Consider the following 18,937-nt stretch of genomic DNA (forward strand, 5'->3'; position numbering starts at 1 on the left):
TTAAATAGAGACAACAGGATGCATTTCTTCCTGGGGGATGCATTTCTCATGAAAGAATTAACAACTGACAGACTGCATGCCTTCCTGAGAAAACTTAAGCTACTTGCCCCAAATGCCCCAAACAGGGTGCCTCCTTTTCTCAAGGATAAGCTTCTGTTTTATGGCAGGGGGCATTCTTACCTGAAAACCCAGAAAGTAACACCAAGTGTGATTGCTAAAAACAAAGCACCCATCTTTGCATAACATTTAAGCCAGACCCCCTGCCTTTTACCCTATAAAGACCTCAGCAGCTCATTCCTATAATACTGGCGACTCAGAAGGCTGGGATCTGGGGATTGAGGTACCCAGCCAGCCTGGGCAGCAAAGTCTGAGAGACTCTTATCTCTGAGTAATCACCAAAAAGCCAAAGTGGACCTTCGGCTCAAGTGGTAGAGCACTAGCCTTGAGCAAAAGAAGCTCAGTAACAGTGCCCAGGCCTTGAGTTCAAGCCTCAGGCTCAACATGGATGCACTGTCATTATGCGCGCGCGCGCACACGCATACACACGCATACACACACACACACACACACACACACAAATCCAAGCGATTACCTAATTTATTGGACTGAATAAAGGATGCCAAAGATGTCCCCATCCTATTTTCCAATACCTGTGGATATGTTAAATCACATTACAAAGGGAAATTAAGATGGCAAATGGAATTTAGGTTGCTTATCAGTTGGGTGTAAAGAGCTGACTTTGGATGGGATTAGTTATTGGAATAGTGCGTGTCTAATATGTATAGAATCCTAAATTGGATAGCAAATGGGAGAGGGGAGAGAAGAAAGAAGGGCTGGCTTGGACTCTTGGAGTATCCTGGTGGACCCAAAAATGGAAGAGGGAGAGACCAGAGCAGTCCTAGGCAAAGTTCTTGGTTAGCTTGTACAAGGTCCTGTGCTCAGTCACCAATATTAAAAATAAAAAGTTGAGGGGCCGGGAGTTTGGCCTAGTGGTAGAGTGCTTGCCAAGCATGCACGAAGACCTGGGTTCAATTCCTCGGTACCACATACGTAGCAAAAAGCTAGAAGTGGTGCTGTGGCTCAAGGGGTAGAGCCCTAGCCTTGAGAAAGTCCAGGGACAGTGCTCAGGCCCTGAGCCCAAGCCCAGGACTGGCAAAAAAAATAAAATAAAATAAATAAAATTTAAAAATTAAAAATAAATAAAATTAAAATTGAAAAGCAAGTGGGAGCGTGCAAACTGTTGAGTGATACAATGTGAGACAGACTTGCCAACACTTTGGATTTCACTCAGTGAAACTCACATGAGACTTTTGACCTCCAAAGCTGGAGAGACTAAATCTGTTGTTTTCAACCAGTCCCTTTGAGGTCATTTGTCACAGCAGTGTTACATAACTCATATATCTAGTCAAAAGAACTTGAGATCCAGTGCATCAGAGTGTAGAAGTCAACAGGTAATACCACATCTCCTGAGACAGTGTTTTTACTGGGGGCTATAGCTTATAATCCTGGCTACTCAGGAGACTGAGATCTGAGCTAGCCTGGCAACCGCAACAGAAAAAAAGAAGAGGTATGGCTTAGTGGATCAAGTACTAGCCTTGAGAGAAGGAGCCAAGGGAGAAACTGCCATTCCCCTTTAAAAGAATAAACATTCCACACTCAGCTTCATAACAACAACTTTTTTTACCTTGCTGAACTGGTCAGACTTGTCTCCCTGGGTAGAAAGCCACTGGATTCTTCACTTCAAACCAATTCAGAATTTGGATTCCCATGAAAATAAAAGTTTCTAGGCAGCCAGGCATTGGTGGCTTATGACTTTACTCAGTGGGTCCTGCCTATAATCGTAGCTACTCAAGAGGCTGAGATCTGAGGCTCAGACTTCAAAGCCAGCCTGTTACCACACCGAGGTGAGGTTTAGTGAAGCTTCCCTTTAAATATAGGAACTCTTCATTTAGGGTCCTTGGCTTCAATCCCAGAATAAGAATTTCTGGACAAGTCACAATGGTAAGAAAACTTGGCAGAGCTTTACTAAGTAAACAGGCAATCAGACAAAAAGTAGACCAACGGAGTACAGGGACACACTCTAGCAGAATGTGGGTGTTCTCATAGGGAGAGGGAGAGGGAGAAGAAGAGGGAGAGGGACAGGGAGAAGGAGAGGGAGAGACAGAGAGAGAGAGAGAGACAGAGAGAGAGAGAGACAGAGAGAGAGAGACAAGGAGACACAGAAAGGCACAGAAAGACTTTATAGGCAGAGGGCCTGCCTTCAATGTTATGCAAAGATGGATGCTTACCTGGTGTTACTTTCTGAGTTTCCAGGTGAGACTGCATCCTGCCATAAAACAGAAGCTTATCCTTGAGACAAGGAGGCACCCTGTTACCTGAATTTGGGACAGGTGGCTTAAGTTTTCTCAGGAAAGCATACATTTTGTCAGTTAGCTGTTAAGTTGGGTGAGAAATACATCCTGTTGTCTCTCTTTGAAGCAGACAGTACTTTTTATAATTCTATTTTTTTTTTGCCAGTCCTGGAGCTTAAACTTAGGGGCTGGGCACTGTCCTTGAACATGTTTTACTCAAGGCTAGTGCTCTACCAATTGAGCCACAGCACCACTTCTGACTTTTTCTGAGTATGTGGTCCTGCAGAATCAAACCCACGGCTTCATGCACGCTAGGCAAGCACTCTTACCACAAGGCTACACCCCCAGCTAGTACTTTCATATTTCTAAATACGTTATTTCTGAATTGCCGTCACCAGGCCTCAGTTTCCTTAAGTTATCCTGCTTCAAACCCAGGAAAATTGTTGGAGAGACTAATCTTCAATAAATTACTCAGAAAAAGCTAGATGTGGAGCTATGGCTATGTGGTAGAACACTACCCTTGTTCAAGCCCCAGGAGCATAGCATGTGTGCACACACGCACACATGTGCACACACACAAATTAACTGTAAGAACAAGTACTTTTATTAATGTAAGAACACCAAACACATCTTAAAGGTCCTAGGAACTTAGTGTATTTTGACTGTTGTTGAGTCAAGACCCAGGGAAGGTCTTCTAATATTCAATTACTTTGCTAATACGTAACGCATAGAATTAGGGAAATCATGTAAGAACAATAATGAGATGTCATTTTAGATTCTAAAGCAAATTCTAGGATATAGATCAAAGGGTCCTGGCCTTGAAGAATTCCTGAAATTCAAGTCTGTGAATCTATAACTTAAATTTCCCAGTCTACAAATAGAGATAATACTTGCCTGACCTGATCATAGAGACTTGTGATTAAAACACAAAATAAGTGTGAGATAATTGATGGATGCCAAGGCAGTATGGGAAAAAGGAGCTCTTGAGGAAAGTCATGTGACAGTGATGAGCACAGGAACCAATACAGTGTGAGCACAGGTTTCTATAACAATGCCAAAGTTGAGACTTGGGCCAGAAAAGAAGTATCAAGTTCATTAGCACTCATTTCCTTGCATTGGGAACTGGTCCTGTTCCTGGCACTGCCCTGACCTTGGGTAGTTCTAAATTTAACCTTTTTTTGTGGTTTCCTCTTCACTTCATCTAAAGTATTCAAGAACAAAGGAAGATGGGTTTTTCTCTCCTTCGGTTTGTGTACCAGGGAGATGCTTTAACAAGTGAGGGAACACACTATCTCCAAATGGCTTCACCCATGTAAGATGTATTATTTCATGGAATGAAAAGGTGGCTTCATATCAGTTGACAAATGGGCTGGACCTTGGCTTGTTTTACTTGGTTAGTTATTACTGTGTTGCCCTAGGGCACCAAAAGAAGCCAACCAAATTCTTTGCTAGCACTTCTTAAACATTTCCTCTTCCTCTTCCTCCTCTTCCTTTTTCCTTTCCCCCCAGAATTCCTGGCCTTCCATTTGCTAAGCAAATATTCTACTGCTTGAGCTACTACCAATTCTTTTTTGTATTATTTTCAAAATAGTGTCTTGCTTTGTGCCTAGGTTGGCTTGGACTGTGCTTGCACTGTCATTGGAAATGACTGGTATGTGTATTTCTACGCATAGCCATTGGTGGGAGATGGAGTCCCATGAGCCTCTGTTGTTTTTGCCTAGGCTTGTCTTGAATCTCAACAATCTCTTTACCTTTGCCTCCCAAGTAGCTTGGATTACAGGTTCCAGACCGCCCCCCAACCCATGCTCAGCCTCAGCCTCTTAGTTTTATATCTTTTTATTTTAATTTCCTTCCCTTTTATATGATTTGTCTTTGTTCCACAGAAAAGGTGGAAGAAAGAGTGAATAAATACAACAGTGGTACTTACTAGACAATAATGGAAAATGACTTGAATATCTTGTGAGTGGAGATAGGAGGGAAAAACCCCTCTGTATATCACCTCTACCATGACAATAAACTATAAGGAGCAAGAAGAGTGCGTGCGTGCGTGCATGCGTATGCGTATGCGTGTGCGTGTGCGTGTGCGTGTGCGTGTGCGTGTGTGTGTGTGTGTGTGTGTGTATGCAGGTACTGGGACTTGAACTCAAGGACTATGCTTCAATTTTTAGCTTTTTGGAAGTTATCTGAAAATTAAAAACCTTTCAATGTTGTCTTCCCGGGGTGGCTCTGACCGATAATCCTCAAGTTTCAGCATCCTGAGGAGCTAGAATTATAGGCTAGAACCGCAGTGCCTTGCTTCTGCACCTTAAAAAAATAGTTTTTGTTTTTGTTTTAAATTGCTATTGTAAAGGTGATATACAGAGGGGTTATAGTTATACAAGTCAGGTAATAAATAATTTCTTTTTTTTTTTTCAGTCATGGGCCTTGACTGGGTCTGGGAGCTGTCCCTGAGCTCTTCAGGTCAAGGCTAGCACTCTACCACTTGAGCCACAGCACCACTTCCAGTTTTCTGGTGGTTAAAGATAAGAGTCTCACAGACTTTTGTGTCTGGGCTACCTTTGAACTCTGATCCTCAGATATCAACCTCCTGAGTAGCTGTGATTACAGGCATGAGCCACGAGCACCCACTATTCTTTTGAGATAACGTATCCCCTTTCCTTGCTCTCTCCCAGTTTTTCCCTTCGGTCCTCACCTACAAGTTGGTATAGTCGAATGAATACTACTCCTGCATTTGTTCACTGTTTATCCTTCCATTTCAGTGCCCTCCCCTCTCAGCACTTGTTTTAAGTACCCTTGGTGATTCTTGCACAGAGGCATAGCTGACAAAGACTCTACCCAGATGCTTTTGAGTTACAGCTGACATCTGGAGAGAATGATCCAAGATGATAGAGGCGACTTCCAGTGGGTCAAAAACAGGCCAGAACTGCTAAGCAGGTGGCATATAATCTATGTCACTGCTAGCATGCAGAAACACACAGCAGATTCAAAAGGAGAGCATGCAAACTTCTACTCATAGGTGGCCTACTCCTGTTTAATAACAGCCTGTCAATTTTTTATTTTCTCCACATCAATTTCACTGACTGCCTGTGATATTTCACAGTTCTCTGCTATGGTCTCAGTTTTGGCTGACTGATAACTACTCCAGGTTTTGAACCAAGCAATTTAGAACCAGGTAATTTTGAACCAGGCAATTTAGAACCGGGCAAACCTGTAAGCTACCTGTAATGGTAGCTTCTCAGAAGGTTGAGATCTAAGGATCTCAGTTCTAAGACAGCCTGGGAAAGAAAGTCTGTGAGAGTATTAATGCAAATGAATCAGGAAAACACAATGGCTGGACTGGAGGCATGGCTCAAATGGTAGAGTGCAAGTTTTGAGTGGAAAAGCCCTGAGTTTAAGCAGTTGTACCAGAACAAAAGAAAGAAAAATTAAGTGGGAAACAAAAAGAGGTTGGAGGAAGAAAGAGAAGTTTCTGTTAACTTTTTTCCAATTCACTGTCTCTTTTTCTTCCTTAGCATTAAAAGACAGCTCTTTTACATGTTGCTTGTATTGGGTTTCGCCTCATTGTAACGTTTTCCCACAATTCATAGGAAAAGTAGGATGTTTTGGGAGGACCCTGGAGTCCAGTTCAACCAGACTGGCTGGAAAAGGAGGAAAGGAAATACTTTGGGTCACAAAGGGGAATGTATTTTAGTGGAAAAATAAAGCATGAATTTTACATGAGGCAAAAGACAGGACTAAAGAGATAGCGCTGACTTCTGGTTTCACTTCTGAACCACACGAGTCACCTTCCAAGCAGGCAGTGAGTCTCAGAACTCCAAACTGCTTAGCCATGGCCCAGGCTGCCTGCTCACCGGAGCCATGGAAGCTCCTTCTCTTTCCCACACAACAGTCTCTAGGCTGCGGGGGTCACTGACTGAGGCGTATACCACAGCCAGACATTCAGGACCAACAGCTATGTTAGGACTCTGTTGACCTTGAAGGTAATGGTTCCCAGATAAGTGACTGTGTTTTATAAGAGTGAGCTCGACAAAATGGTATCTCTGAGTTTGAAAATGCACACTCCAGTTTGGACCGGAAGTGCAGGACTGAATTAAGGAGGAGGAGCAACAGAATATCAAAGTTGGAATGAATAGGCCTGCTCTAACTTTTGCAGCCCAGACCAGAGACAGAGATCCTACACCAGATGCAAAATACTTAGATGTCTCAAGTCCAAAATTAACAATATCCTCTCATTCTACCTTTTATAAGGACCTGGCAAGTGCCACTTTTGAGATTTGCAGCCAGGTATTGGTGGCTCATATCAACAATCCTAGCTAATTAAAGGCTGAGATCCAGAGGATCAAGGCTGGAATCCAGATTAAGCAGAAAAGTTCAGAAGACTTCATCCCCAACTAAAATGCCTGGCTGGACGTGTAGCTCAAGTGGTAGAGTGCGAGGTGGACAAGTGCAAGGTCCTAAGTTTAAACTCTGGCCCACGAAAGAATGAAGGAATAAATGAATAAGTAGATAAATAGAAAATATGGGATTCTTGGACTTTTGAGTTCAATTTTTTAAAAAAAGTTACAGTGAAGAACTGGTTGATTGCCTGCCTGCCTCCTCCTTCCCCACTCAAGGTTCCTGGAATAAATATTCAATTTCTTAAGAAATTGGTTTTCAAGTTAGGGCATAACTCAGTGATGGAGCACTTGCATAGGATGTTCAGGATCTGGGCCTTATCCTAGATTTCTCCTGCCCCCTCAAAAAAACAGGGAGATGATCTGGTGATGTAGAGATTCGTGGTTGCCATGGTCTGGGGAGAAGGAGAGGGTGATATTTGCATCTAGTGAGTAGAAACCAAGGTGCTAGCAAACATCCTACAGTGTCCAGGCTGCAGGCCTCCACAGTGATTATTTGGCCCAAATGTGGATAATGTAAAGATAAACAAAAATTTATGCAAAGATTCCACAATCTGTACCAAGAAGACACAGTGTTTAATATCACATACTTAAAATTCCTTTACCCTGTTTTGGAAAGTGATTGGTAAATTGGAGGTCCTGAGTTCAAACCTCAGTATCGCCAATTATATTAAATAAAAAAAGTTCTCTTTTTATCTGTGGGCTGCTGTCTTTAAAAGTTTAAAAGAAATTGAAATGTGCCTCTCTAACTTCCTGGAACCCAAAGAAACTTTGGCCTTGGCCTTGGGCAAAGGCTCTTTGGCAAGCATTTGTGTTTATATAACTCTCTAGCATGTGCAAGTTTTCCGGAGAATAAGAGTAAGTAGAACAAGCAAACTCACAACTATGTACATTTTCATAAGAATAACAATGTGAATTGTGTACCTCTGGTAGAGGATGAACTACAGACCAGGGGCAAATAAAGTATATCCTAGTTGAGCATGCTGGTGCATACCTATAATCCTGGCTTTTGGTAGATCATAGCCCAAGGATCTAGACAAGAGCACCAGAGACTACCTGCAAAGCAAACCAAGGACAAAAGGACACTAGGGGTCTAGCACAAGTGGTACAGCAGTCATGTACAAGCAGAGATTTTTAGTTTAATCCTCCATCTTCCCTCTGCCACAAATAAAAAGGAAAGAAAGAAAAGAAAAAAAGAAAAGGGGCTGGGAGTTTGGTCTAGTGGTAGAGTGCTTGCCTAGCATTGCACAAACACCTGCGTTTGATTCCTTGGTACCACATACATAGCCGGAAATGGCGTTAAGGCTCAAGCGTTAGAGGTCTATCCTTGAGAAAGCCCAAGGACAGTGCTCAGGCCCTGAGCTCAAGCCTGGGACCAGCAAAAAGCAAACAAACAAAACAAAAACACCAACAAAACAAAAAACAAATTGGCTCGAAATCCCAGCCAACTAGATGATGGAAATCTGGGTTTGAACTTACCACTTCTTCAGGAACAAAGCACTGCCAACCTCGGGTTATTTAGGGTCTGTCTGGGAGGGGGAGCACTTGTTTCCTTCCCTTGCTGTTTTAGCAAGCGGCTTTCCCAAGTAAAGAAGTGGTGGGTTGTGTTGGGGTTTCTTCTAGGACAGCTTGAGTGTCAGCTGGGTGCATGTTTCCTGTACAAACAATTCTAAAAGAGCCTTGGTGAAGGTTTTCTGCCCACTACTGAGAACTGCCCCACCGTCCCTGGTAGCTTTCTACACATTTCTGAGCACAGGAGTAAACATGCTGATCCCTTGCAAAACAACAACAACAACCCAGGAAAATAGTTTATACGGTGTGCTTCTCCTTCAAAGATTAAGTGTAGATCTGTCCTTGAAAAGAGGTTGCAAGGATTGTCCACATTCCTTCTCCTCCCGCCCCTTTCCTTTCTGGGGGGTTCCAATTTCTAAAGATCAAATAAGACATGAGGCCCAAAGTGGTCGTACAGGCCCTGGGCCACAGCTCCGATAGGATTGTTTTTTGGTGGTTAACTGGAGAAAGGAGTCTCTCGAATTTGTCGGCCCTGGCGGGCTTGGAACCGCGCTCCTCAGATTTTAGTCTCCTGAGCAGCTAGGGATTGACAGACGAGTCACCGCGCGGCTCTAACGACATTTCTAGACACAGTGGCTTCAGGTCTTCCAGGTACACTGCATTTTCCCCAATTTCTTCACTGCGACCCACGAGTTCCACCCACCGAAGCTGTTCATTCGCGGGTTTCCGTTTTCCCGACCTTGCGCAGCGGCGGCGCGGGAGTCCGCGGTCAGGCGTCCGGCGCAAGGCAGGCGCTCCCCGCTCGACCACGCCCCCACACGTGACGCACGAGGTTGTGATTGGTTCCGGGCTACGCTGGGCGTGGCCTTCTGGCGAGCGATGTATAAAGGAGCCCCGCGGCGGCGGCGGCGGCGGCCGCTCGAGTGTGCGCCGGCGCGTCCTGTGTGTTGTCTTGTAACGGCCTTTCCTTCTCCCGCTCTCTTCAGACCCGGGTTCGGGCGCCTTGCGGACAAATCATGGCGACGAAGGCTGTGTGCGTGCTGAAGGGCGATGGTCCGGTGCAGGGCGTCATCCACTTCGAGCAGAAGGCAAGGCCCGGGGCGGAGGCCTGTGGCCCCACGCACCTGTGCGGATAGCGGGCCGGCCGTGGGGCCTTGGGGCGGCCGGTGGGTCCACCGCGCCGCCCCGGGCCTCGGCGCCTGGGCCTCGTGCGCCCCTAAGTGCTGAGTCATCGGCGGTCGCTGGGGCCGTGGCGGCCGCGGGCGCGGCGGGCTGGGACCGGGCCTGGGCCTGGAGGATCGGGGAGGCCGGCGACTGCGCGCCGGGCCTGAGCCGGGCCCCGGTGGCGAGGGCTTGGGGCCGGGTGGGGCGGGGACGCTGGGCGCCTTCGCGCGGCGGCGGCGGCTCTTCCTCTCGGGGTCGTTTTCTCCCCGGACCCCCGAGTGACGCAGACCGGTGTTGGGGCGCTGCGCACGGCCCGCACCAGCTCCCGTGGCGTCCGTTATCCCTCGGCGGCTGGGCCCGGGTTCTCCCGCGTGGCGTGGGGCTGTGTCTGTTCGGGGTTTTTTGTTTTTGAATTTTAGAGTGGTTGTGGAAATGAAGACCACGTGGCAGAGCGTATTTTGCGGTACTTTTGCAGGGAAATACGGGGCCGGGGCCCTGATGTTGGAGGTGACAGTCAGGCAGTGGAGATGGCCTTGGACAAAGATCTTTTCCCTCCTCCACAGCTCCAAGCTCCAGAGGTCCCACTGTGGACAGAACGAGCCTTTTCCAGGGCAGTGAAGAAACTAGATTCACCGTAAACTCATCTGGGGAGCTTTAGGAAATAAGAACCCAGAGCCCAGCAGTAGATCAATGCTACTAAAATCCGGCCTGGTTCAGGCTCAGTCGTGTTTTGTTTGTTTTTGTTTTTTTTGTTGTTGTGGTTTTAAGTTTCCAAAGTGATTTTAGTATGTATATAGGCGTGGGAAGTCTCTGGGGATAGTAGAATAGCACTTTAATGAGGCCTTTTTTGGGGGGGTGGATGCTGTTACTGGGCCTTGAACTCGAGGCTCTGGTTCTGTCCCTTAGCTTTTACACTCAAAGCCAGTAGTGTTCTACTTTAGCCACACCTCCACTTTAAATTTTTGGTGGTTGGAGATTAAGATTTGGCGCCTTAAGACTGGTATCCTCATATCTCGCCTACTGGGTAGCTGGGGTTTTAGGCATGAGCCACCAGTCTTGGCTAAATGACTTTTCTTGGAGAGTTCTTCCAACCACTTTGTTTTGTAAAGCAGCACTACAGTTGCAGCAGCAGTCAAGTTGTGGAGCTAGTCAGAGGCATTGGGTTTTGGTACTGGGGGCCTGCACCGGGACCTAGAGCAGGTCTTGATCTACTTGCAAAGTTGTTCAGACGGTTCTGAACAACTTTTACCAAGTTTTCAGCAATATTAATTGGCAGGTGTTGCAAAGTTATTTGTGGGCCGGCAGTTTGGCCTAGTGGTAGAATGCTTGCCTAGCATGCAGGAAGACTCAGGTTCATTCCTCGGTACCACATACATAGAAAAAAGCTGATTCTAAGACTCAAGTGGTAGAGCTCTAGCTCTGAGAAAGTCCAAGGACAGTGCTCAGGCCCTGAGCTCAAGTCCAGGACTGCCAAAAAAAAAAAAAAAAAAAAAAGATGCTTGCAGTACCTCAGCATGGTTACTAGCAACCTGAGGAGCCTTAAAAAAAAACAAAACAACAACAACAAAAAACTTGGTTCATTAATCTCTAGAGAAGAATAGATAAGATTAGTTCTTCAAGTGGTTGACAAAAGATGGGAGAACAGGAGTAGCAGAGCCATCCATGTAAGCAGGTGTCTGATATTTACGCGAGGGAGGACTACTTGCTCACATTAATTGGTGCCCACATTTTCTTTGGCATTTGATGCATTTTGCTGTATTTCATGTCACACTTTATTTTCCCTTCTTTTTAGTCTCTAACATAATTGGCTGGTAGAGAATTTTAGGAATTGTGAAATCTAGGCAAAGGTGTGTGGTATCTGAGCCCCAGTACCCTGAGGATTTTTCCATCTGGCAGAAACAGTTTGGAAGGTTGAGCAAAGCTGCAAATTTTACTGTCACTGTCCATTGTAGTTTAGCAGTACAACTCTACACAGTGGCAGATGTAATAAATTGGTTACAAGCTCTTATTTGGTTTAGCCTACTCAGTATATAAAATTGTAGAATAAGTGCCAGAGTTTGGCCTAGTGGTAGAATGCTTGCCTAGCATGCATGAAGACCGGGGTTCGATTCCTTGGTACCACATACATAGAAAAAAGCTGGAAGTGGTGCTGTGGCTCAGGTAGTAGAGCTCTAGCCTTGAAAAAGTCCAAGGACAGTGCTCAGGCCATGAGCTCAAGCCCAGGACTGGCAAAAAAATTGTAGAATAGACCTGGGAGCCTGGCCTAATTCTAGAGTGCTTGCCTAGCATGCATGAAGCCTTGGGTTTGATTCCTCAGTGCCACACACACAGAAAAAGCCAGAAGTGATGCTGTGGCTGAAATGGTAGAGCACTGGCCTTGAGGAAGAGCCCAAGGACATTGCTCAGCCCCTGAGTTGAAGCCTCAGGATTGGCGAAAGAAAGAAAGGAAGAAAGAGAGCTAGGCAGAAAGTTTGAGACTCAGTCTCAAAAACTCCAACAAAAGTGGTCCAATGCCAGCTGAGGAAGCATGAGGACTTGAGTTCAGACTTGACATAGCAAAAAAAATACATGTGAAATAGTTGTCAACTTACTCAAACCAGGATTTTTGGATCCCACTGCCACCATCTTTTAAAAAGTTTTTCTTGAAAACTCTGGAGATGGCTTCACACGGAGGCTTCTTCTTAGCCTACGCAGTACCGAGCTGAGGCGGCCGGTCCACAAGATGAGCCTGCTCAGGTCTGTGGACTGCATGCAGGCAGCTTATCTCTGAAGAGCTGGCAAGTGCTGTTAAGTGGAGGTTTGAAAGTCTGCTCCTTTCTTATGGGCACTTGGTCACCTAGTGTTGAATGGGGCTAGGGTCACATTTAGTTTTTCTAAAACTAAAAGTTTTAGAAGAATCAGTGTCTACTCCCAAAAAGGTAAAAAGAAAAAAAGGGGCAGTTGCCCCCAATATTTTCTTTGAGCAATCATGTCTTGCTGTGGAAAGTCACCTCGAGGTTTACCAACTGAAGCAAACTTGGTTATACTTGGCTTAACAATAGGATATTTAGACTTGAAAGCAATTTATAGAAATGCGAGAAGATACAAACCAAGTGTATGCAAATGGATATGAAATTTATATGCAGAACTGGTATTTGAGCATAGTTTATTCATATAGGCCATGATTATTTAAAAACAAAGACAAGTCTGTGTCTTGGTGGTGTGGTTGTATCATTTGGTAAAGTGTCTTTGGAGCTCTGATAATGACTTGCTTGTTTGATGGCTGTAGCAGAGTGTACTATCACTGCTTCCACCCCCTGGAGTATTCTTATATAGACTTTTTGTTAAAGTTGGTTATCGAGACATACTCTAATGGCTACTAAGACCCCCCCCCCCAAAAAAAAAAAAAACAACCCAGTACCCTAGTTAAACTTGAATTAAGCCCCTTCATGAGTAATTGCTAGGGTATTTTTGGCTCCTAAATGGAGACTGATAGACCCACCCATTGAGGTAGAGTAGAGAACAGGGATGCCAGGGAATGGCATTCTTTCTCTTTTTTTTTTTTTTTTTGCCAGTCCTGGGCTTGAGCTCAGGGCCTGAGCACTGTCCTTGGACTTTCTCAAGGCTAGAGCCCTACCACTTGAGCCTCAGCACCACTTCCAGCTTTTTTTTTTTTCTATATGTGGTACCAAGGAATCGAACCCGGGTCTTCATGCATGCTAGGCAAGCCTTTAACCACTAGGCCAAACTCCCGGCCCCATCATTCTTTCTCTTTTAAGACGAGATCTTGTCTTATGGATGATGTCCTCATAAAGAAGAACAAAAAGCTAATGAGTATATAATATGACATATTTTTGTAGGTTAAAAAGTTTAGTTTGAGGGCTGTGAATGTGGCTTAGTGGTAGAGTGCTTGCTTAGCATTCATGAAGCCCTGGGTTCCTTAGTACCACGTAAAGATAAAAAGCAGGAAGTAGCACTGGGGCTCAAGTGGTAGAGCACTAGCCTTGAACAAAGGAAGCTCAGGGACAGTGCCCAGGCCCTGAGTTGAGTTCAAGTCCTACTACAGCCCCCCCAAAAAAAGTTTGGTTTGGGGCTGGTATCATGCAGGCTTTTCAGTTTGATACCCAGCATCCCACTCAAAAAGGTATGTATGCTCACCATACACAAATACGACCTATTCAAGAATGTTTCCTCCATAAACATTTACTTGTTACACAATCATTGGAAAGGTCAAACCCTATAGCTAGCTAGGCCTGGTGGCTCATCCTGCCATCCTAGGTACTTCAGAGGTAGGCCTGAAACGATGCATGAGACTGAAAACTAAACGCCTGCAAAGCTGGGGCACAGCTTGAGTGGCAGAACTCATTATACTTGCTACCCTGCTAGTTTATTCTTACGTGCTATGTAATCTCAGAGCCTGGCCACATGGCACCTGAACAGCAGGTGTTAGAACAGGGATTCCACCTCTCTCTCGATAGTATAACACAGGGAGCTAGAATTTAGATGTATTTTTTTTTGGTCTACACTCAAGTCTGTTCTTTAATGTGAAAAGGGTAAGTCAACTATCTTCTTTGTTTAGAAGTAACTGCACTCTAACAATATACTTTTCTTTGAATAAAGGCAAATGGGCCAGTTCTGGTACGGGGAAACATTACCGGATTGACTGAGGGCCAGCATGGATTCCATGTCCATGAATTTGGAGATAATACACAAGGTAGGTTATGTGCTGGTCTAGTGACTGACAGTTCATATGTGGCTAATAAGATAATGAGTTGAGTAACCCCTGTTTAAAAACAAAGGAATAATGTACTACCATTCTTGCTTGGTTATGCACCTGGAACTTGGGCCTGGGTGCTGTCCCTGAGCTTTTTGATCCAGGCTACTGCTCTACCACTTGAGTCACGGCTCCACTTCCAGTTTTCTGCGGTTAGAGCTGAGAGTCTCACAGGTTTTCCTTTCTGGACTGACATCAAACCATGATGCTCAGATCTCAGCCTTCCGAGTAGCTACAATTACACGTGTAAGCCACTAGCACCAGGCTCTTGACTGCTTGTTTTTGTTTTTTGTAAATAGGTTGTACCAGTGCAGGGCCTCACTTTAATCCTCTCTCCAAAAAGCATGGTGGGCCAATGGATGAGGAAAGGTAATGAGATGTTGGCTTTTACGCAAAAGGGTGGTGGCTGGTTGGGTGGGTTTGGTGGCAGGGCACTGCTTGCAGAAAATAAAGAGAGAGAAATGGAGGTGGGCTCTTTACATTGGTTTTTGCGTTTGTTATCTCCCATACTATTTCCCCATCCTTAAGCCCTGGAGTGGCTCTCTCTGAGTAAAGAAATATAGAATACAGAAAATGTCATGAATATCATAACCACTCACAAAAGAAGTCATGAAACATAAGAAACTTCTATAGATAATGAAAACCAGTTGAGAATCCATTTTTGTGTGTGTGTCCTTTCTGAAGACCTTTCAGGAAAATATTAAAGACAAAGATTAATTTGTAACAGTCTTAGGAACTAGCATCATAATTTAAGTGTCCAGAGGATTATTTTGTAGATTTGAAGCCTTATTGAAGAGGTATATATCTGCAGAGTATATAGGTATTTATTTTTAATTCTGTCCGTTTGGCAAAGTAGTCTTTGCCCACCCATACGTATTGGAGTATTGTTAAATTTTAGTTAGCACATGAACTCCCTTAATGTGACATATAGACACCAGTACTAATCAATCTGTGCTTTTTTAATCCTAGACATATTGGAGACCTGGGCAATGTGACTGCTGGCAAAGATGGTACAGCCAATGTGTCTATTGACGACTCCATGATCTCCCTCTCAGGAACGCATTCCATCATTGGCCGCACAATGGTGGTAAGTTTCAAACAAAGGATATACATACTTTTTTCTAATGTACAGTATTGTACATTAGACCAAACTTTCATGATGATTAGTCCTTATCTACAAAGATCCACCTGAATTGTACTTGTGGTCCAGCCTAGGACCGGTAATTATTTTATTGGATGATTATAGTAAAAGGTGAATTAATATATTTAGTTCAGTTAACAATACTTTTCTGGGGCCAGGAGTTTGGCCTAGTGGTAGAGTGTTTGCCTAGTACTCTAAAAAAATACTGTTGAGGCACTAGTGCCTCATGCCTATAATCCTAGCTACTCAGGAGGCTGAGATCTAAGGATCATGGTTCAAAGCCAGCCTAGGCACAAATGTCCATGAGACTCTTCTCTCCAATTAATCACCAGAAAACTGAAAATGGCACTGCGGCTCAAGCGGTAGGGCAGTAGCCTTGAGCGGATGAGCTCAGGGACAGCACCCAGGCCCAGAGTTCAAGCCCCACAACCGACAAACCCAAGAAGGGCCAGGAGTTTAGCCTAGTGGTAGAGTGTTTGCCTAGCATACACGAAGACCCAGGTTCGATTCTTCAGTGCCACATACATAGAAAAAAAAAAGCCAGAAATGGTGCTGTGGCTCAAGTGGCAGTGCTCGTTTTGATAAAGCCCAAGGACAGTGCCTAGGCCCTGAGTTCAAGACTGGCAATAAATTAATTTAAAAAAAAAAACAAGAATACTGTTTTAAGAAGCAGTAAAAATTAGGTTATATTTTCCTAGATCCAGATTGGGAAAACAGCCAGGTTTGCTAACTGCCATGATTATTTCCTCCATTGTATTTAAACAGAACATTTGGTTGATTCTAAAATCAGTGTTAAGAATTCAAGTTGAGGTTATCACTCTTGGTTACCGTGTGGGAGCTGTCTTCCCAAGTTGCCCTTGGGAGCTGCATCTGGTTTCAAGGAAAACACCACGTAGTAAAGGCTGTTGCCCACTTCCTGTAGTTAATATTTGGTAGATACTTCCTTTCATTTGAAGCTCCCACCCCACCCCCTTTTTATTTTTTTGCCAGTTCTGGGCTTTAGCTCAGGACCTGAGCACTATCCTTGGGCTTTCTCAAGGCTAAAGCTCTGCCACTTGAGGCATAGCACCATTTCTGGCCTTTTTTTTCTGTGTATGTGGTACTGAAGAATTGAGCCCAGGTCTTTGTATATGCTAGGCAAGCACTCTATCACTAGGCCAAACTCCCCGCAATTTTTTTTTTAGAATTTTCTTCAGTCCTGTTGATGAAACAATCTGCCAAAGTCATTTATTTATGTTCCATGAACACAATTTAAAATACTGCTGCTAACTCATTAAAATGCATTTTGGATTATTTTATCCCACTGAGCACATAATTTTGAGTTTTTCCATTTAAAATCCTTCCCTCACCTCCCTACCCTCCTCAAAAAAAAATGACTAAAGTTACTGATTTTTTTCATGAGGGGGGTGGTGGTGAGGGGGGAGGGGTTAGGGATTAAGAGCATGTGGTGGCCTGTAAAAAGCATTGGTAAAAGCCAGCATGGCAGGGTGGCTCACACCTGCAATCTAGTTACTCAGGAGGCCGAGATCTGAGGATCAAGATTTAAAGCCAGCCCTGGCACAAAAGGACCTGAGACTCTTATCTCCAGTTAACCTCTAGAAAAAAGAAGGGAAGTGGGGCTTGGCTCAAGGGTAGGATGGTGACCTAGAGCTGAGTTGCTTTGGGACAACACCCAGGCCCAAGAGGTAGGGCAGTACCTGGCCAAGTTCAAGCCCCATCTCTCACACACACACACACACACACACACACACACACACACACACACACACACACGAAAAGCATTGGTTAGGTGGGTTTTTAACACACACACACACACACACACACACGAAAAGCATTGGTTAGGTGGGTTTTTAATGTTTTATTTGCCTTGCCACATCTTCCTAGTAGTAGCTTTTAGTTTTAAAGTAGAGTAAATATTAGAATATGTATATTCCTACTAGGTTGATTTTAGCATGCAATTTTTTATGTTAAATTGTTCTCAAATATTGTCAGTGGTATTGTTGGGAAGAGGTGGTAATTATTTGATGGCAGAAAGTTAAATGTTCTTAATCTTTTTAAAAATTCTTTTGAAGGTCCATGAAAAAGCAGATGACTTGGGCAAAGGTGGAAATGAAGAGAGTACAAAGACTGGAAATGCTGGAAGCCGTCTGGCTTGTGGTGTCATTGGGATCACCCAATAAACATGCTCTACCATGGGGTTGTCTGAGTCCCAGTAACTCATTTGTTACCTTACTAGCTTTAGGAATTTAACCTGATAAACATTAAACTGTGTATGTAATCTTAAAAGTGTAATTGTGCTGACATGACAATAAGTGGCTTAAGAACTTGTAATGAGAACTGATTTATGGTCACTTGGAAGATTTGTATAGTTTTATAAAACTTAATTAAAATGTGTTTGATACCTGTATTTGCCAGAATTATTCATATATGGGTATTAAACTTATTGTTTGAATTTCATTTTCATTGAAGCCTATAAATAAACACCATATATAACAACACTTATTTGGGCCTCTTGAAGTATCCAAATCCATGTTGGCATGTTAAGCATCAGTATAACAGCATAAAAACTTTTATTAAATAGTACTTTGTTTTGGAAGTGTTTTGAGGCCATTGGAATATATGAAGTACTAACAGCTGTCTTTGAGTTGTGTCAGTCTAACATTGCATCCTAAATGGTCTCTTGTGAGATTTATTTTCCCTAGTCGTTTAGCATTCTTTTTGTGTGTGCATATCCCCGTGTGTGTGTGTGTGTGTGTGTGTGTATTGCTGAACTTAGGGTGTGGGATTTATACTGAGCTTTTTTTTGTTCAAGGCTAATCCTTTTATCACATGAACCACCACTCACAAACTTTGCTGCCCAGGCTGGGCTTTAAACCACAATCCAGCTGGGCACGGTTTGTCATGCCTATAATCCTCGCTACTCAGGAGGCTGAGATCTGAGGACCAAGGTTCAAAGCCAGCCCAGGACCAAAAGGACCTGAGACTTAGCCAGTCCTGGGGCTTGAACTCAGGGCATGGGCACTGTCCTCGGACACAATTTGCTCAAGACTAGGACTCTGCCACATGAGCCACAGCTCTACTTCTGCCTTTTTCTGTGTTATGTGGTACTAAGGAATCAAACCCAGGGCTTTGTTCATGCTAGGCAGGCACTTCTTCCACTACAAACTATGCTCTTGGCCAGACCTGAGACTCTTATCTTCAAATAAACCTCTAGAAAATGAGAATTGGGGCTTGGCTCAAGGGTAGGGTGGTAACCTTGAGCTGAAAAGCTCAGGGACTGGGCCCAAGCAGAGTTCAAACCCCATGATCCACAAAAAAAGAAAAAACACAATCCTCAGATCTTAGTCTCATGAGTAGCTAGGATTAGAGGCCTAAGCCACAGGTGCCTGGCTTCATGTAGCATTTTTTTTTTTCATGCAATTGAGATGTTCATTTAAAAATGCCTGTGTGTGTGCAGGATGGGAGTTTGGCTTAATAGTTGAGTGCTTGCCTCGTATACATGGAGATCCAGGTTTGATTCCTCAGTACCACATACATAGGAAAAGCCAGAAGTGGTACTGTGCCTCAAGAGGTAGAGCTCTAGCATTGAGAAAACCCAAGGACAGTGTTCAGGCCCTGAGCT

The 18,937-nt window shown here is 44.2% G+C and overlaps 1 protein-coding gene and 1 long non-coding RNA gene across 2 annotated transcripts in view; one reads left to right on the forward strand and one right to left on the reverse strand.

The window, feature by feature from the left end:
• The window catches only part of LOC150069639 (uncharacterized), a 33,303-nt gene extending 24,098 nt beyond the window's left edge, over nt 1-9,205 (reverse strand). The window contains exon 1 of the long non-coding RNA XR_016538107.1: nt 8,225-9,205. This is a non-coding gene — a long non-coding RNA (uncharacterized LOC150069639). The remainder of the gene's footprint in view (nt 1-8,224) is intronic.
• Sod1 (superoxide dismutase 1) lies at nt 9,168-17,722 on the forward strand. Its single transcript, XM_090348586.1, has 5 exons — nt 9,168-9,345; nt 14,021-14,114; nt 14,474-14,543; nt 15,144-15,261; nt 17,388-17,722. The coding sequence occupies exons 1-5, from the start codon at nt 9,274-9,276 to the stop codon at nt 17,493-17,495; spliced, it is 462 nt and encodes a 153-aa protein (XP_090204712.1). The 5' UTR covers nt 9,168-9,273; the 3' UTR covers nt 17,496-17,722.
• Nucleotides 17,723-18,937: the final 1,215 nt, after the last annotated feature.

The sequence above is a fragment of the Megascapheus bottae genome, chromosome 1 (assembly GCF_031878675.1).
Source record: "Megascapheus bottae isolate mThoBot1 chromosome 1, mThoBot2.hap1, whole genome shotgun sequence".
NCBI classification, from domain to species: domain Eukaryota; kingdom Metazoa; phylum Chordata; class Mammalia; order Rodentia; family Geomyidae; genus Megascapheus; species Megascapheus bottae.